At 39.4% G+C, this 19,179-nt stretch overlaps 1 protein-coding gene across 1 annotated transcript in view; it reads left to right on the forward strand.

The window, feature by feature from the left end:
• The window catches only part of ADGB (androglobin), a 693,780-nt gene that overhangs the window by 177,009 nt on the left and 497,592 nt on the right, over positions 1–19,179 (forward strand). Inside the window, exon 9 of the mRNA XM_053711792.1 lies at positions 4,350–4,540. Within this exon, the coding sequence (XP_053567767.1) occupies positions 4,350–4,540 (191 nt within the window). The remainder of the gene's footprint in view (positions 1–4,349; positions 4,541–19,179) is intronic.

Genomic DNA, 19,179 nt, shown 5'->3' on the forward strand with positions numbered 1-19,179 from the left:
GATAAATATCATATTCAATCGTGAACTCTTCAAAACATGGGTACCATAAAGTTATAAGATATTACACTCAATCGGTTCAAATATAACGATTATCCATATACCAATCAATGCTCCATAGTGTTATACCGTTATGAAACTTTTTACCGCACCAATACTATTTACAGCCATATATTAAACCAAATTATGCTAAACACTGTACACAGGAAGCTGTACTATTGTGATAAAGGATTTTCACATAAGTATCTAGCAAAACTTCATTATGTTTTGTTACGCACTAAATTAATATGGATCCCAAAAAATAATAATAAATGAATGAATAAAAACCTTTTTAAATGGTGCTAGAATATAGGACAAATCCTGTCGATTACATTACCACTTTAAATAGTACCTATGTGTGATATGTCCCAATCATATAAGCGTAATATTAAGTCTGAATCTTAATCAGATTGAATTCGTTATTAAACATATATTAAATAATAATGGGCATGATTATACGTACACATACATACATGCTGGTAAAAATCAATAAGGCACCATGTCCCCAACTCTAGGATAAAAAGTTAAAGAAATCCCCATAAACTTATAAAAAATATATGCTAGAAGTTTGTTAATGCACAATGGACAAAAAAATGTCCTATCACTGCAAAAACTTATATTACAGATATGGGGCTATCATTAGATTTATTAGGATTTATATGGATATGATCCAATGTATAACTCTCCGTGTATAGCGATACTGATTAGTGTAAAAGATAAGTCTTAAGCTTAACCCTCACTAATAATGTGTGTACCTTATAAATCACCTATTATCTGCTTAAAATTGTTCAAGTGATGCAATGGTATTACATCTAAGGCTATAATATAGGTTTTCAATTCCACTATTAATAGCATCAATATAATACTTGGTAAATCAATGACTTTGATTCAACGGTGAATACCTTTTTAATAATTGTTAAATATTAAAATTATGGTCTAGAAAGAAAAGTTTACTTAGATATATATTTTTCTTCTGGGTCCCAATCTACAAACATATGATATTGACCAGAAATCCTAGAGCATAAGGATCCTGGTTAGGCATATATTGAATGCAGACTGGGACCAGTAAGCAGTGCTATAACGTTTCATACAAGGAATGATCTCTTGCTGCTATATATCACATCAGATATATACCCAGTAATTGTTATATTCATTCATACCATGAGGCATGACGGTATTCAGATTGAAAACCCATTTGGTTTCCATCTGTAACAATTTATCCTCAGTGTTACCTCCTCTTATTCCGGGCCTCAATTTCTCTAGACCCCAACATTTTAGGGCACTATGGAGCATTGGTATATGGATAATTGTTATATTTGAACCGATTTGAACCGATTGAGTGTAATATCTTATAACTTTATGGTACCCATGTTTTGAAGAGTTCACGATTGAATATGATATTTATCCGTTCAATTGATAGAGATATATATTTTAACATAGCAGTTGTCATACAAGTGATTCTCTCTACATGCTATGAGTGGATTAATGCGCATGCGCGACACATCAAATGCACTTCTCAGCCACATAGCCCAATCCGGTTAGTAGGCGTCTTCCACCCAGCGTAACCATTGGATACTAAGAAGGCGTTTTCCCGGAAACTCACGCAATTGGCTAATTTTCGGTTTGAGAATGGGTATAAAAGTCCGCGCACTCGGGTTTACTAACTGTCAGTAAAAATATAGCATTGAGAAAGGCTAGGTCATAGCCGAAACGCGTTTGCTCTTAATATTTTGAATCTTGCCGGTCAGTCACTTCAGCCACCTGATGCCGACGTTTCCTGCTATCGGCCAGGAAACAGAGAAGTGACTGTTGGCTTGTTTTTAGTTTAGTTTCTTTGATATTTGGTAGTGGTTTGTGTGTAACGGTAGGGGTTAGTTAATGTGTGCCATATAGATAACACTGTGCTCACGCCCGTGGAGTGACTTAAGAGAAGGCACTGAATAGCTAAATTGCAAGTCTGTCAAAAGAACTGAAATAAGGGGGCAGTGTGCAGAGGCTTAGATACAAGGTAATAACAGAGGTAAAAAGTATAATAAAGTAATAGTCTAGTCAAAATTAAATTTTCATGTTTCAGATAGAGCATGCAATTTTAAGCAACTTTCTAATGTACTCCTATTATCAATTGTTTCTTTGTTCTCTTGGTATCTTTATTTGAATGTAACGCTTAGGAGCCAGCCCAATTTCTGGTTCAACACCTGGGTAGCGCTTGGTGATTGGTTGTTACATTTAGACACCAATCAGAAAGTGCTACCCAGGTGTTGAAACAAAAATGGTCCGGCTACTATGATTACATTCTTGCTTTTTCAAAGACTGTCCCTTTAAAGTGAATGTAAATTTTGATGCTAAAGTTCCCGGTTTTTAAAAATTTGATTAAAAACAGGGGCACTTTAATTCATCAAAATTTACATTTCACTCATGTTGTGAAAAAAAACTTACCTTTTAATCTTGACAGCCGCTCCAGCTTCCTCCGCCCGTCGCAAAGCCTCTTCCTGGGATGCCGTGATTGGAAGATGACCTATCCATCATTTCTGACATCAGAAATGGCTTGCGACTACCGGGGGAAGCTGGATCGGCTGTCAAGTTTAAAAGGTAAGTATTTATTCACAACATGAGTGAATAAGTGCCCCTGTTTTTAATCAAATTTTTAAAAAACGGGCACTTTAGCATCAAAATTTACATTCACTTTAATACTCTGCAGTAAGTATAAGAAGTAATTTGGAACACATTAAGGGGGAAAAAGTTGTAAAGTACAGACAGACATGAAACCCAAACATTTTCGTTCATGGTTCACTTCTATTATCAATGCTGCTTCATTCTTTTTTACAAAACAAACTAGATAACAGAAGTAAATTCAAAATTGGTTTAAAATTGTATGCTCTATCTTAATCATGAATGAAGATTTTGGGGTTTCATGTCCCTTTAAGCAGATTCAGGTAAACTGCATATTGTAGAATGCACTCCAGCCTATCTGGGATGAGCATAAAAAGAATAAATTACAAAATATGCACATTAATTATTAGATGTGCCTTACATACAAATTAAATTAAGCAGTCAACTGTGCCTAATTTAACATTTATTGGGAATTTAATTTGTTTTGAGTTTAATATGCAATTCATAGTTAACTTGTATTTACATTATAGAGATTGCCATTAGCAGTATATAGTGTGACAATTTTAAACCACTTCAAAAAAAAAAACCAGGTAGTTGTCCTTGTCATCTTCTGCACTAAAGCATTGCTCATTTTTCTTTGGGATGTAATTATTCCATCTCTAAATCAGTTATGTAGTTGGATGTGTCCGTGATATGTCATATATACGGTAGAGTTGACCAAAGTTTAAAGGGACACTGAACCCAATTTTTTTCTTGTGTGATTCAGATAGAGCATGCAATTTTAAGCAACTTTCTAATTTACTCCTATTATCAATTTTTCTTCATTCTCTTGCTATCTTTATTTGAAATGAAAGCCATCTAAGCTTTTTTGGGTTAAGAACTCTGGACAGCACTTTTTGATTGGTGGATGGATTTTTTCCACCAATCAGCAAGGACAACCCAGGTTGTTCAACAAAATGGGCCGGCATCTAAACTTAGATTCTTGCATTTCAAATAAAGATACCAAGAGAATAAAGAAAATTTGATAATAGGAGTCAATTAGAAAGTTGCTTAAAAATTCATGCTCTAGAGTCTATCTGAATCACAAAAGAAAAATGTTGGGTTCAGTGTCCCTTTAAGTTTAAAGGGTATACTAAAGTAGATCTTTCACACTATATACTTGCAAATCTCTTAGCAACACAGTACATTTCGGTGTGCAAGCAATTTTATGGCCCTTATACCCTTTAAAGGGACCTGATACCCCAAAAAAATGATCTCATGATTCAGACGGCTCATTCAAAACAACAGTCAAATTTCCTGCGTTCTCTTGGTATCTTTTGTTGAAAAGCAGGGAGGTAAGTTGAGAATTGTGCACATATCTGGAGCACTATAGGGCCGCAGTGTTGCAAGAATGTTATCAATATCCAAGAGCACTAGATGGCAGCTTTATTTCCTGCCATTTAGTGCTCCAGGCGCATACCTAGGTATTTCTTTGACAAAGAATACTATGGGAATGAAGAAAATTTGATACTTGAAGTGGAAACTTTTTTTAAAATGTATGCTCTGTCTGAATCACAAAAGAACAATTTTGGGGTTTCATATTGCTTAAAGGGACATCAAATTATTAGGATTACAATTTGGATTATTTTTCCAATTTGTTATTTATTTAGATGTTTTTATTTATATTGATAAATTAAATTTTCTTTTCTTTTTTTTGTTTTTAGAAATTATTATATAAATAAAGTCTGGGATTTCTTGAAAGCTACTGTTCCCGAGTTTAAACACCCTGACGATGAGCAACCGGAGCCTAAAGATCTTAGTCCTGAACAAAACTCAAAGGAAATCAAGAAAGCTGAATTTGGAACTGAAATACCTGTTCCAGTGATTCTTAAATCATCGGAAAAGACAAGTAAAGGTTACTTTTTCTATTTATTAAAATTATCAATTGAAAGGGACACCTGAAAGTAGACATTTCAATATGTATTTTTGTTTCTTTGAATACTCATGTTCCAACTCTGAGTAAGCAAACTTTTGTTTTTGTTACACATACAGGCGTGTCCCATTCCACCAATAAATTAGTGGTAGTTGATTTTATTAGCCATTTAGGGCTAGATTTATCAAGCTGCGAAGGACAGGGGCGCATATACGCACCCCTGTCCGCCACAGCTCGCCTCTGGGGCGAATTTCCCCAGAGGAATTTACCATATTTTGCGCTTGCGCGCAATCCCGCCCCCTGCCCGTGCACAGCCAATCACGCGCGGGCAGGAGCTGTCAATCTCCCCGGTCGGACTAGACCGCAGAGATTGAATTTCGCCACCTTTGAGGTGGCGAAAGGTTAGGAAAGCAGCGGTCTGATGACCGCTGCTTGTTAAATACGGAAAGCAGTTCTCTTGTGAAAACCTGCAGCTGTAGGGACTCAAAGGCTGGCGAAAGCCTTTGATTAATCGAGCCCTTAGTATTAGTGATTTTATTTTTCATCCTGTGTTGATGACGCTCCTTCACATGCTGGATGGAAAGTTTTGAGTATTGGTGTCCCTTTAATGCATTTTATAATGTTCAATATTATGTGATAACTAAATACTTCATTAGGTAGTAGATTTATTATATATGAGAAACAAACAGCTCCTGTTGTATTTTCTTTCCAGAATAACAAGTTAAAGGGACAAGAAATCCCAATTTGTTTCTTTCATGGTTTAGAAAGAGTGTACAAATTAAGGTAAAAGAATCCATTTTACTTTAATTATCAAAGTAGAATACAATATGAAAGCAGTTTTACAAGAATGTATTTAAAGGGACATAAAACCCCAAATTTCTTTCATGATTCAGTTAGAACATACAATTTTAAACACCATTCCAATGTACTTCTATTATCATTTTCTTCTTAAATGAAAAGAGTCCACAGCTGCATTCATTACTTTTGGGAGTTAAGAACCTGGCCACCAGGAGGAGGCAAAGACACCCCAGCCAAATGCTTCTACTCCTCCCACTCCCCTCATCCCCCAGTCATTCTTTGCCTTTCATCCCAGGAGGTTGGCAGAGAGTGTCAGAATTTTTGTTTTTTGTCTCTTATGGAGGGTAGTACTCTTCCGCATAGGACAGGAGAATTAAGTAGTCCTGTCAGTCTCTCAGTGAGGGATTGGATGAAAGTTAGAGTCCGGAGATGCAGGGAGAATCTTTCTGCAAAACCATCCCGACTCATATTAACAGCTCCTCAAGCAATTGACGTTGTCGAACTTCGCTCCGCTGCCTGTTTTCTTCTCTCAAGTCCATGGCGGAGGCGATGCTACTATTGGTCACACTTGAAGGGTCGTGTCCCTGTTCCATTGCGTAGATTCCGGTAAGACCGTTTAATTTTACTTTATTCATGAATGTACTGTAATATGAATGTTTTCACGAGAGACTACCACCTTGCAGGTCTAACTTACCATAGGGGTCTCAGTGAGTCTCTTAAGGCCTAGATTTGGAGTTCGGCGGTAAAAGGGCTGTTAACGCTCCGCGGGCTTTTTTCTGGCCGCACCATAAAATTAACTCTGGTATCGAGAGTTCAAACAAATGCTGCGTTAGGCTCCAAAAAAGGAGCGTAGAACATTTTTACCGCAAAAGCAACTCTCGATACCAGAGTTGCTTACGGACGCGGCCGGCCTCAAAAACGTGCTCGTGCACGATTCCCCCATAGGAAACAATGGGGCTGTTTGAGCTGAAAAAAAACCTAACACCTGCAAAAAAGCAGCGTTCAGCTCCTAAAGCAGCCCCATTGTTTGCTATGGGGAAATGAATTTTATGTCTACACCTAACACTCTAACATGTACCCCGAGTCTAAACACCCCTAGCCTTACACTTATTAACCCCTAATCTGCCGCCCCCGCTATCGCTGACCCCTGCATATTTTTTTAAACCCCTAATCTGCCGCTCCGTAAACCGCCGCCACCTACGTTATCCCTATGTACCCCTAATCTGCTACCCCTAACACCGCCGACCCCTATATTATATTTATTAACCCCTAACCTGCCCCCCCACAACGTCGCCGACACCTGCCTACACTTATTAACCCCTAATCTGCCGAGCGGACCTGAGCGCTACTATAATAAAGTTATTAACCCCTAATCCGCCTCACTAACCCTATCATAAATAGTATTAACCCCTAATCTGCCCTCCCTAACATCGCCGACACCTAACTTCAAACATTAACCCCTAATCTTCCGATCGGAGCTCACCGCTATTCTAATAAATGGATTAACCCCTAAAGCTAAGTCTAACCCTAACACTAACACCCCCCTAAGTTAAATATAATATTTATCTAACGAAATAAATTAACTCTTATTAAATAACTTATTCCTATTTAAAGCTAAATACTTACCTGTAAAATAAATCCTAATATAGCTACAATATAAATTATAATTATATTATAGCTATTTTAGGATTAATATTTATTTTACAGGCAACTTTGTAATTATTTTAACCAGGTACAATAGCTATTAAATAGTTAAGAACTATTTAATAGTTACCTAGTTAAAATAATAACAAATTTACCTGTAAAATAAATCCTAACCTAAGTTATAATTAAACCTAACACTACCCTATCAATAAAATAATTAAATAAACTACCTACAATTACCTACAATTAACCTAACACTACACTATCAATAATTAATTAAACACAATTCCTACAAATAAATACAATTAAATAAACTAGCTAAAGTACAAAAAATAAAAAAGAACTAAGTTACAGAAAATAAAAAAATATTTACAAACATAAGAAAAATATTACAACAATTTTAAACTAATTACACCTACTCTAAGCCCCCCCAATAAAATAACAAAGCCCCCCAAAATAAAAAATTCCCTACCCTATTCTAAATTAAAAAAGTGAAAACCTCCCCGGTCGGACTAGACCGCAGAGATTGAATTTCGCCACCTTTGAGGTGGCGAAAGGTTAGGAAAGCAGCGGTCTGATGACCGCTGCTTGTTAAATACGGAAAGCAGGTTCTCTTGTGAAAACCTGCAGCTGTAGGGACTCAAAGGCTGGCGAAAGCCTTTGATTAATCGAGCCCTTAGTATTAGTGATTTTATTTTTCATCCTGTGTTGATGACGCTCCTTCACATGCTGGATGGAAAGTTTTGAGTATTGGTGTCCCTTTAATGCATTTTATAATGTTCAATATTATGTGATAACTAAATACTTCATTAGGTAGTAGATTTATTATATATGAGAAACAAACAGCTCCTGTTGTATTTTCTTTCCAGAATAACAAGTTAAAGGGACAAGAAATCCCAATTTGTTTCTTTCATGGTTTAGAAAGAGTGTACAAATTAAGGAAAAAGAATCCATTTTACTTTAATTATCAAAGTAGAATACAATATGAAAGCAGTTTTACAAGAATGTATTTAAAGGGACATAAAACCCCAAATTTCTTTCATGATTCAGTTAGAACATACAATTTTAAACACCATTCCAATGTACTTCTATTATCATTTTCTTCTTAAATGAAAAGAGTCCACAGCTGCATTCATTACTTTTGGGAATTAAGAACCTGGCCACCAGGAGGAGGCAAAGACACCCCAGCCAAATGCTTCTACTCCTCCCACTCCCCTCATCCCCCAGTCATTCTTTGCCTTTCATCCCAGGAGGTTGGCAGAGAAGTGTCAGAATTTTTGTTTTTTGTCTCTTATGGAGGGTAGTACTCTTCCGCATAGGACAGGAGAATTAAGTAGTCCTGTCAGTCTCTCAGTGAGGGATTGGATGAAAGTTAGAGTCCGGAGATGCAGGGAGAATCTTTCTGCAAAACCATCCCGACTCATATTAACAGCTCCTCAAGCAATTGACGTTGTCGAACTTCGCTCCGCTGCCTGTTTTCTTCTCTCAAGTCCATGGCGGAGGCGATGCTACTATTGGTCACACTTGAAGGGTCGTGTCCCTGTTCCATTGCGTAGATTCCGGTAAGACCGTTTAATTTTACTTTATTCATGAATGTACTGTAATATGAATGTTTTCACGAGAGACTACCACCTTGCAGGTCTAACTTACCATAGGGGTCTCAGTGAGTCTCTTTAAGGCCTAGATTTGGAGTTCAGCGGTAAAAGGGCTGTTAACGCTCCGCGGGCTTTTTTCTGGCCGCACCATAAAATTAACTCTGGTATCGAGAGTTCAAACAAATGCTGCGTTAGGCTCCAAAAAAGGAGCGTAGAGCATTTTTACTGCAAAAGCAACTCTCGATACCAGAGTTGCTTACGGACGCGGCCGGCCTCAAAAACGTGCTCGTGCACGATTCCCCCATAGGAAACAATGGGGCTGTTTGAGCTGAAAAAAAACCTAACACCTGCAAAAAAGCAGCGTTCAGCTCCTAACGCAGCCCCATTGTTTGCTATGGGGAAATGAATTTTATGTCTACACCTAACACTCTAACATGTACCCCGAGTCTAAAACACCCCTAGCCTTATACTTATTAACCCCTAATCTGCCGCCCCCCGCTATCGCTGACCCCTGCATATTTTTTTAAACCCCTAATCTGCCGCTCCGTAAACCGCCGCCACCTACGTTATCCCTATGTACCCCTAATCTGCTACCCCTAACACCGCCGACCCCTATATTATATTTATTAACCCCTAACCTGCCCCCCACAACGTCGCCGACACCTGCCTACACTTATTAACCCCTAATCTGCCGAGCGGACCTGAGCGCTACTATAATAAAGTTATTAACCCCTAATCCGCCTCACTAACCCTATCATAAATAGTATTAACCCCTAATCTGCCCTCCCTAACATCGCCGACACCTAACTTCAAACATTAACCCCTAATCTTCCGATCGGAGCTCACCGCTATTCTAATAAATGGATTAACCCCTAAAGCTAAGTCTAACCCTAACACTAACACCCCCCTAAGTTAAATATAATATTTATCTAACGAAATAAATTAACTCTTATTAAATAACTTATTCCTATTTAAAGCTAAATACTTACCTGTAAAATAAATCCTAATATAGCTACAATATAAATTATAATTATATTATAGCTATTTTAGGATTAATATTTATTTTACAGGCAACTTTGTAATTATTTTAACCAGGTACAATAGCTATTAAATAGTTAAGAACTATTTAATAGTTACCTAGTTAAAATAATAACAAATTTACCTGTAAAATAAATCCTAACCTAAGTTATAATTAAACCTAACACTACCCTATCAATAAAATAATTAAATAAACTACCTACAATTAACCTAACACTACACTATCAATAAATTAATTAAACACAATTCCTACAAATAAATACAATTAAATAAACTAGCTAAAGTACAAAAAATAAAAAAGAACTAAGTTACAGAAAATAAAAAAATATTTACAAACATAAGAAAAATATTACAACAATTTTAAACTAATTACACCTACTCTAAGCCCCCTAATAAAATAACAAAGCCCCCCAAAATAAAAAATTCCCTACCCTATTCTAAATTAAAAAAGTTACAAGCTCTTTTACCTTACCAGCCCTGAACAGGGCCCTTTGCGGGGCATGCCCCAAGAATTTCAGCTCTTTTGCCTGTAAAAAAAAACATACAATACCCCCCCCCCCCAACATTACAACCCACCACCCACATACCCCTAATCTAACCCAAACCCCCCTTAAATAAACCTAACACTAAGCCCCTGAAGATCTTCCTACCTTGTCTTCACCATCCAGGTATCACCGATCCGTCCTGGCTCCAAGATCTTCATCCAACCCAAGCGGGGGGTTGGCGATCCATAATCCGGTCCAGAAGAGGCTCCAAAGTCTTCCTCCTATCCGGCAAGAAGAGGACATCCGGACCGGAATCAGCCAATCAGATTGAGCTCGCATTCTATTGGCTGTTCGGATCAGCCAATAGAATGCGAGCTCAATCTGATTGGCTGATTGGATCGGCCAATCGGATTGAACTAGATTCTGATTGGCTGATTCCATCAGCCAATCAGAAAATTCCTACCTTAATTCCGATTGGCTGATAGAATCCTATCAGCCAATCGGAATTCGAGGGACGCCATCTTGGATGACGTCCCTTAAAGGAACAGTCATTCGTCGTTCAGCCTCGTCGGTCCGGATGGATGTTCCGCGCTGGAGGTCTTCAGGATCCTGCCGCTTCGCTCCCGGATGGAAGAAGATCGAAGATGCCGCTTGGAGAAGATGTTTGCCGGTCCGGATGTCCTCTTCTTGCCGGATAGGAGGAAGACTTTGGAGCCTCTTCTGGACCGGATTATGGATCGCCAACCCCCGCTTGGGTTGGATGAAGATCTTGGAGCCAGGACGGATCGGTGATACCTGGATGGTGAAGACAAGGTAGGAAGATCTTCAGGGGCTTAGTGTTAGTTTATTTAAGGGGGGTTTGGGTTAGATTAGGGGTATGTGGGTGGTGGGTTGTAATGTTGGGGGGGGGGTATTGTATGTTTTTTTTTACAGGCAAAAGAGCTGAAATTCTTGGGGCATGCCCCGCAAAGGGCCCTGTTCAGGGCTGGTAAGGTAAAAGAGCTTGTAACTTTTTTAATTTAGAATAGGGTAGGGAATTTTTTATTTTGGGGGGCTTTGTTATTTTATTAGGGGGCTTAGAGTAGGTGTAATTAGTTTAAAATTGTTGTAATATTTTTCTTATGTTTGTAAATATTTTTTTATTTTCTGTAACTTAGTTCTTTTTTATTTTTTGTACTTTAGCTAGTTTATTTAATTGTATTTATTTGTAGGAATTGTGTTTAATTAATTTATTGATAGTGTAGTGTTAGGTTAATTGTAGGTAATTGTAGGTAGTTTATTTAATTATTTTATTGATAGGGTAGTGTTAGGTTTAATTATAACTTAGGTTAGGATTTATTTTACAGGTAAATTTGTTATTATTTTAACTAGGTAACTATTAAATAGTTCTTAACTATTTAATAGCTATTTTACCTGGTTAAAATAATAACAAAGTTGCCTGTAAAATAAATATTAATCCTAAAATAGCTATAATATAATTATAATTTATATTGTAGCTATATTATGATTTATTTTACAGGTAAGTATTTAGCTTTAAATAGGAATAATTTATTTAATAAGAGTTAATTTATTTCGTTAGATAAATATTATATTTAACTTAGGGGGGTGTTAGTGTTAGGGTTAGACTTAGCTTTAGGGGTTAATACATTTATTAGAATAGAGGTGAGCTCCGGTCGGCAGATTAGGGGTTAATAATTGAAGTTAGGTGTCGGCGATGTTAGGGAGGGCAGATTAGGGGTTAATACTATTTATGATAGGGTTAGTGAGGCGGATTAGGGGTTAATACATTTATTATAGTAGCGCTCAGGTCCGCTCGGCAGATTAGGGGTTAATAAGTGTAGGCAGGTGTCGGCGACGTTGAGGGGGGCAGATTAGGGGTTAATAAATATAATATAGGGGTCGGCGATGTTAGGGCAGCAGATTAGGGGTACATAGGGATAACGTAGGTGGCGGCGATTTGCGGTCGGAAGATTAGGGGTTAATTATTTTAAGTAGCTGGCGGCGACGTTGTGGGGGGGCAAGTTAGGGGTTAATAAATGTAATACAGGGGTCGGCGGGGTTAGGGGCAGCAGATTAGGGGTACATAAGTATAACGTAGGTGGCGGTCGGCAGATTAGGGGGTTAAAATTTTAATCGAGTGGCGGCGGTGTGGGGGGACCTCGGTTTAGGGGTACATAGGTAGTTTATGGGTGTTAGTGTACTTTAGGGTACAGTAGTTAAGAGCTTTTTAAACCGGCGTTAGCCAGAAAGCTCTTAACTCCTGCTATTTTCAGGCGGCTGGAATCTTGTCGTTAGAGCTCTAACGCTCACTTCAGAAACGACTCTAAATACCAGCGTTAGAAAGATCCCATTGAAAATATAGGCTACGCAAATGGCGTAGGGGGATCTGCGGTATGGAAAAGTCGCGGCTGAAAAGTGAGCGTTAGACCCTTTAATCACTGACTCCAAATACCAGCGGGCGGCCAAAACCAGCGTTAGGAGCCTCTAACGCTGGTTTTGACGGCTACCGCCGAACTCCAAATCTAGGCCTTAGTATCTTGGAATCAAGGGTTAATATCTCCTGAGGGGGGTTATTGAACAGGGGGGGTTTATAATCATGTTTGTTATGTGATTCAACCTGCTTATGTGTGATGTTTACTGGGCTCGTGGTTTGGAACATTGAGGCCTTTGGAAGTGACGCAATCTTATGGTTGGTCGCGCTTTTTTGAAAATGTAGCTGACATTTGTCAGAAAAAAATCTACCTCTCATTCAAAATTCAAGTGCTTTTGCATTGCCTCTTTATTATGCATTAATTGAGTAGCATATTCTGTTGTGTTTAGTGGTCCTTTAAGTAAATAACAACATCTCTTCAAGCATATGAATTGTAGTTGAAGTCTAGCATCAAAACTTGTTGAGTTAGAATTAAATAGCAATTTATAAAGGTGAAATTGTTTAATAGCTAGGTAAAATCAGAAAATAAATGCATGTGCTGGACTTCCTCAGTTGTACTGAAGTTCTTACTTGGAACATATATACTGTGTATTTGCACTTCCAACACAGCAAACAGAAAAGGAAGCTTTTCAATGTCCTCTCCTTTGGAACACAAGAATTAGCTTTGTCAGTGATAGATTAAGTCACTTTAAAGCAAATGCATTTATTCTGTTCTCCACACATTTTGAAGTACTAAAAATAGATAAAGTTGAACCGACCTGGAGTCTTGGCAGCATTGTTGTAATGGCAAAGTTGTGCAAGTTGTCCCTTCTTTAGCAGTCTGTAAAGGTACTGCATAGTATTCTTGCAGAGGCCATGGTGATAAAAGCATTGTCAGTTCTACAAGAAATGACCTTTTCCAGAACCTGGCCACCAGGAGGAGGCAAAGACACCCCAGCCAAAGGCTTATAAACCTCCCCCACTTCCCTCATCCCCCAGTCATTCTTTGCCTTTCGTTACAGGAGGTTGGCAGAGAAATGTCTGAAGATTACGGAGTAGTTCCTTATGGAGGGTAGTACTCTTCGAGATGGGAATGGAGTTTTAAGTAGTCTTGTCAGCCTCTCAGTGAGAGCATTGATGAATGTTATAGTCCGGAGATGCAGGGAGAGTCTTTCTGCGAACCCATCCCGACTATTCTGCGAACCCATCCCGACATATTAACAGCTCCATAAGCAATCAGCGTTGACGAGTTTCGCTGCCTGCTTTTCTGCACTCAAGTCCATGTCAGAAGCGCTGCTACAATCTGTCAAACTTGAAGGACAGTGTTGCTGTTCTACGGCATAGATTCCGGTAAGATTGTTTCAATTTTTTACATGTTGTAACGTTAAAAAACAGGGTCTCTTTGGGACTCCTTTATCTTTATGGAATCGAGGGTTAATATATATGTGATTTTGACTGCTCATGTGTAAGTGACGTTGGGGGCCTTATATGCTTTTACGGAACATACAGGTTTTCGAGCTGCGCAGTTTTATGGACTGACACTCTTTTCTTAGCTGGAGTGAATCCTGCACGTTGCACCATGTGACCTGGTGTGGTCACGTTTTTTGTTTCCCATTTCCGTATTCCTGACCGTGCGACTGCGGAGAGGATCCGTTTTTTTCTCTACCTGTCTAGGGTCATCCAAGGTGGTGAGTGCCCCAGCCATTGGGGGTGTAAGATGTTTTTTGACCATAATCTACTTAGTCGAGTTATGGAGAAATCTGCTATGTTAGAGGGGGTTTCCTCTGATTCAGATGTTGATACCTGCGTATATTGTGAGGAGGCCTGGGTAACCCAGCCTTCTCAATTATGTTCTGTATGCCGCATTAGAGTGTTTTCTTCTTCCCATGTTGGAATTTTAGAGACTACTGAGCCATTCGCCTCTGAGGATTCGGTATCCCGTGAGGTGCGTTCCCTATCATCTTCTGTTCCTACACAGGCGGTTGCCCCCCATACCGTTACACCTTCTCCTGAAGGTGGCCTTTTTCCACCAGAGGTTACTGCATGGTTTCGCATGGCCATATCTCTGGCCTTAGCGCATTTGCATCTCTCTGCCACGTGCAAGCGGAGGCTTAATCCGTGTACTCCTGCCCAAGGTCCGGTATATAAGAGGACTTTGGTATCCGATCAGTCTTCTGGGGAAGCGGTGTCCTCTGAGGCTTCAGTGGTGCTACCTCCAGGGTCAGAGACCTCAGATTCTCCAACGGAGGTGAATTTTGCTTTTAAATTTAGAATAGGTCACTAGCGTGTACTTCTGAGAGAAGTTTTAGCGAAGTTGGAGGATCCTAATTCTGATCTGTCAGCTGAATCTCAGTCTGCTGATTCAGATAGCAAGCTTGTTTTGATGAATGGAGGGATGGTGATCCTATTCCTTATCGTCTTTATATTGTTATTCTTTGTTTTTGTATCAGATTCCCAGTGCGGAGCTCTTGAAGAATTGTGTCGCATGACGGGCGGGACCTGTCAGTTTAATTTTTCCCTGGGCTATCTCTTGTGTGCGCTTGCCTAATTTCTTTTCTAATCCGGTTAGGATATGTTTTACTTTCCTTTGTTTTTTGAGCATGAGATTATGTTGAGATTCTTTTTAGGAAGACTTTCGTTCTGGGATTCTGGTATTAGCGATGATGGAATCTTCCGGTGGAAGTTCTATTTAAAAAAAAAGAAAAAGAATATAGAGTTGGTCTCTGGTCAGGGTGATGTTCCCTCAACATGTTTGAGACTATTGTTGTTATTCTCAGTTTTCTGGCCCCTGCTAAAAAAAAAAAAAATTTTTCAGTCTGACCCTGAACATATCGTATCCTTCATATCGGGCTGGTCCTGGTTGGGTATAGTTATCTCTGTTCTTTTAAGGTTTGTACAGATATGTTGTATGCTGTCTAACAGGCTGGTCCTGTTTGGGTACTTGTTACCTCTCTTCATTCTTCTTCTCAAGAGATTGATTTTTGTTCCATAGGGAGCCCTTCTATCCTGGATGTCAGGCTGGTCCTGTTTAAATCTTCTTGGTTGGGCGTCTGATATTGGATTGTATGCTGTCCAAGTAGCTTACGAGTTAATACCCTACCTTACTAGGCTGTTGCCTTAGAGTTTAAATTCTGCTGTGGCAGTTCTCTTTAGGAGCTAAGTTTTGCCCCTCTTGATGAGGGGTGGACAGGTGACTTTTTTGAAGTTTTTTTCCCGGTTCCTCTCACAAGGGTTTATTTTCCCCCTTTATAGGGCTCCTTAGGGGTTTTTTCTCTATTTGGTCTTCTTTCTCTTGAGGGTTGATATACGGTTCTCTCTTCCCTTATAGGGGAGATGGAGATTTTCCTCATGTTGAGGAAATCCGTTTTTTCAGGACCGTATTGTTTCCAGTAACCTCGTTTTGATTCTAAACATTTGGGATCCAGGGGGGTTTTGGTTTTATACAGTATCCCGTTTCTCTGGGTTCTGGTTGCTCCTCTTTTTGGTGGTTCTGGTTTCTCCATCGCCTTCTAGGAGTTTTAAGGAATCTCTCCTGTTTATTCCCAAGCCTGTTGTAATAGCCTGATGGATAGCTTAGCTGCCTGGCAAGCGGAAGGTTTGCAGTTTGAAACCAGCTGCAGCTATTGGCACCTTGAATGTGTGATAGCAAGCTGTTACGTTGGTTTTGGAATGTAGTTCCTGGGGTAGGTTCTGGGTTGGTTCTTGAATCTGTTTGATTTTCAGACAGGAGGTCTCCTAGGCCTTTTGAGTTTCAATACTCTATATAGCCTTGCTCTGCTGTTTTTCTTCAGTCCTTTGTTGGTACTGTGGGTGGCTAATGTTTATGAGTCTGGTTTTTGGCTGGGCATGTTACTATCTATCTCCAGAATCTCATAGATTTCTGGTTAGTCCGCTTCGGTAGCCAGTAGTCGGTATATTTTTCACTTTTAGGGGAAACTTACTTTTGGTCTACTAGGGCAGTGGTCTTCTCACTTCTATGGAAGTGGGGGAGAGTGTCTTCTGGGGTTTCTTTCTGTTTTCTACTTAAGGGACACTGAACCCAAATTATTTCTTTCGTGATTCAGATAGAGCATGAAATTTTAAGCAACTTTCTAATTTACTCCTATTATCAAATTTTCTTTATTCTAGTGCCTATTTCAATCTTGCCCTTAGGGGATCGTGATCAGGGATTCTTTAGTAGATCTCTGGATCTTTTCAGGCTGAGGAAGTTTATTCTTCCTTGTTCCCTTCGACTATGTCTACTTTTCTGGTTTGACTCAGTCTGTCGGGGGGCAGGCATCAGGGTTCCTGAATGCTTCCTTTTTGGTGCTAACACTCGTTTCGTGATTAGTTTTATCCATTATAGGTGCTCCTTATTATGGAGTTTGACAGGGTCTTTGCCCTTGGTGTTTTGACATTTACTGTCAGAGTTTTTTTTCAGAAGGGTGTCAGTCCTTTCCTCAGCGTGTAGCTGGTCCCCTCGTTTTACCTGTTGGTAGGGTGGTGTTGGTTCTCTCTATTTCTTGTTTTATTTCTTCTTGAAGTTCTCCCTGGCCTTTCCAGGGTTGCCTTGGAAAGAGGGGTTCTTAGGACGGCTAGTTTTTTGCCTAAGGGTTAGCCTGGTAGTCTATCAGACGTGCGGTTACGGGTGGTCTCATTCGTCGCTTTTGCCCTGGTTATGTGTACTCCTAGGCAGATCCAGATATCTGTTTTGTTTCTATTACTGAGTTTGCGAACTCTTGGTGTTCTCCTCTTTTGCTACAATGCGGCCTGCGGTCAGGCAGTTGCGTTCTAGATTTGGTCCTTTGGGATATTAGACTTCTTTCTAGTCAAGTCTTTTGCTTCGGGTTCTGCAGGGGGTTTCTCCCCCCCCCTTTTTTCTGGGATAGTACCTTGAGGTCCTTTCAGGCCTCTTTAGCATGGTCTCTTTGTTTCTGTGTTCTTCCTCTGGAGGTCTACGGTTTTGGGAGTCCTGGTTGTCCTCATTGTTGTGTTCGTGGAGGAGGTTTTCTTCTGATGTTTTCATAGTCAGTGGGACGCTAGTCTCTTTAGAGGTTTGTGTGCTCCTTTTGGGGACCATTGTTCTTGTGTGGTTCCCGACGTGGGCTCTTACAGTCCTAATTGTGGAGCAGTTACTTGGTTCTGCTAACTTTTTGGTCCTTTGCTCTGTTGAAGCAGTTTCGGGTGATGGGATATTTTTTAGGCTGTGGTGCCCTCAGATTTGGCCGCCTTATTGTTACCCCCCTGTTAGCATTCAGTATCCTCTCTAGCTTGGGTATTGTTTTCCCAAAAGTAATGAATGCAGCTGTGGACTCTCCCTGTGTTTAGAAGGAAAATTAAATTATGATTTACCAGATAACTTCCTTTCCTTCGATACAGGGAGAGTCCACAGCTCCCACCCGTGCTCTCTGGAAGGCGGCCCTAAATTTAAATTGCTTTCTCTGGCACCTTTTTCACCCTGATATTTCTCCTACTGTTCCTTGTTCCCTCGGCAGAATGACTGGGGGGATTAGGGAAGTGGGGGAGGTATTTAAGCCTTTGGCTGGGTTGTCTTTGCCTCCTCCTGGTGGCCAGGTTCTGTATTTCCCAAAATTGATGAATGCAGCTGTGGACTCTCCCTGTATCGAAGGAAAGGAAATTATTTGTTAAGTCATAATTTTAGTTTTTGGCCTTGTCAGTCTCGCAACTGTGGGTCCCGCAATATTTTACAACAAAGTGTGTGGACCCTCTCTGTTCTCACGAGTGGTGATGTGTCTCCCATAGGAAATAATAGGGATCACAGTTTTATTAAAAGTCATCCAACATTACCAGTTATCTCAGATCTTGGCAGGAGGGGGCATGTATACAAAGAATGTTTACACAACATAGACTGTATGTTCACTAAAATAAAATGGTTTCTGTGTAGTAACAGTCCAAATAATGTACAGGTGGCCCTCGGTTTACAACAGTTCGATTTACAGCGTTTCAGAATAACAACCTTTTTTTTCAGTCATGTGACTGCTATTGAAAAGCATTGAGAAGCAGTGCATTGATTAAAATAGCCAGTAGATGGAGCTGTCCGCTTGTATTGCAGCAAAGCCAAGCAAGCTGAAATTAATCAGTTTAACCAGACCTGAGCTATCGAGCAGATTTCAAAGGAACAAGATCTTCCTGTCTAGATTGGAATGCATAGAAAGAACTGTTTGCAGAAAAATGCAAGTGAAGTCTGTGTTGTGTGATTATTTTATTAGGTTTATAATGCTGTTTAGCAAATGTTTTTGTTCATTTAACTTAGTTTAATTATATATTCTGTGTTGTGTGATTATTCTATTAGGTTGATAATGCCGTTTAGCATTTAAAGTCTTAATTTCAAAGCTTTAAAAATAATGTATTAGGTGTTACTTATGACAATTTTGAGAGGGGCCTGGAACCTAACTCCCACACTTCCCATTGACTTACATTATAAACTAGGTTTCAATTTACAACGGTTTCAATTTACAACCATTCCTTCTGGAACCTAACCCTAGCGTAAACTGAGGGCTACCTGTATATGTAAATTGTTTCACCATGCATTCAATAGATTTCTCACAATGGAAAATCTTGCTACTGTAAAGCTGGTGAGACTGATATAACTTAAAAGATGCATCTACGATGGAGGACAGTCCTTTCAAAATTAGAAATGCACGGCAATGT

Source organism: Bombina bombina, chromosome 4 (genome assembly GCF_027579735.1).
Source record: "Bombina bombina isolate aBomBom1 chromosome 4, aBomBom1.pri, whole genome shotgun sequence".
NCBI lineage: Eukaryota > Metazoa > Chordata > Amphibia > Anura > Bombinatoridae > Bombina > Bombina bombina.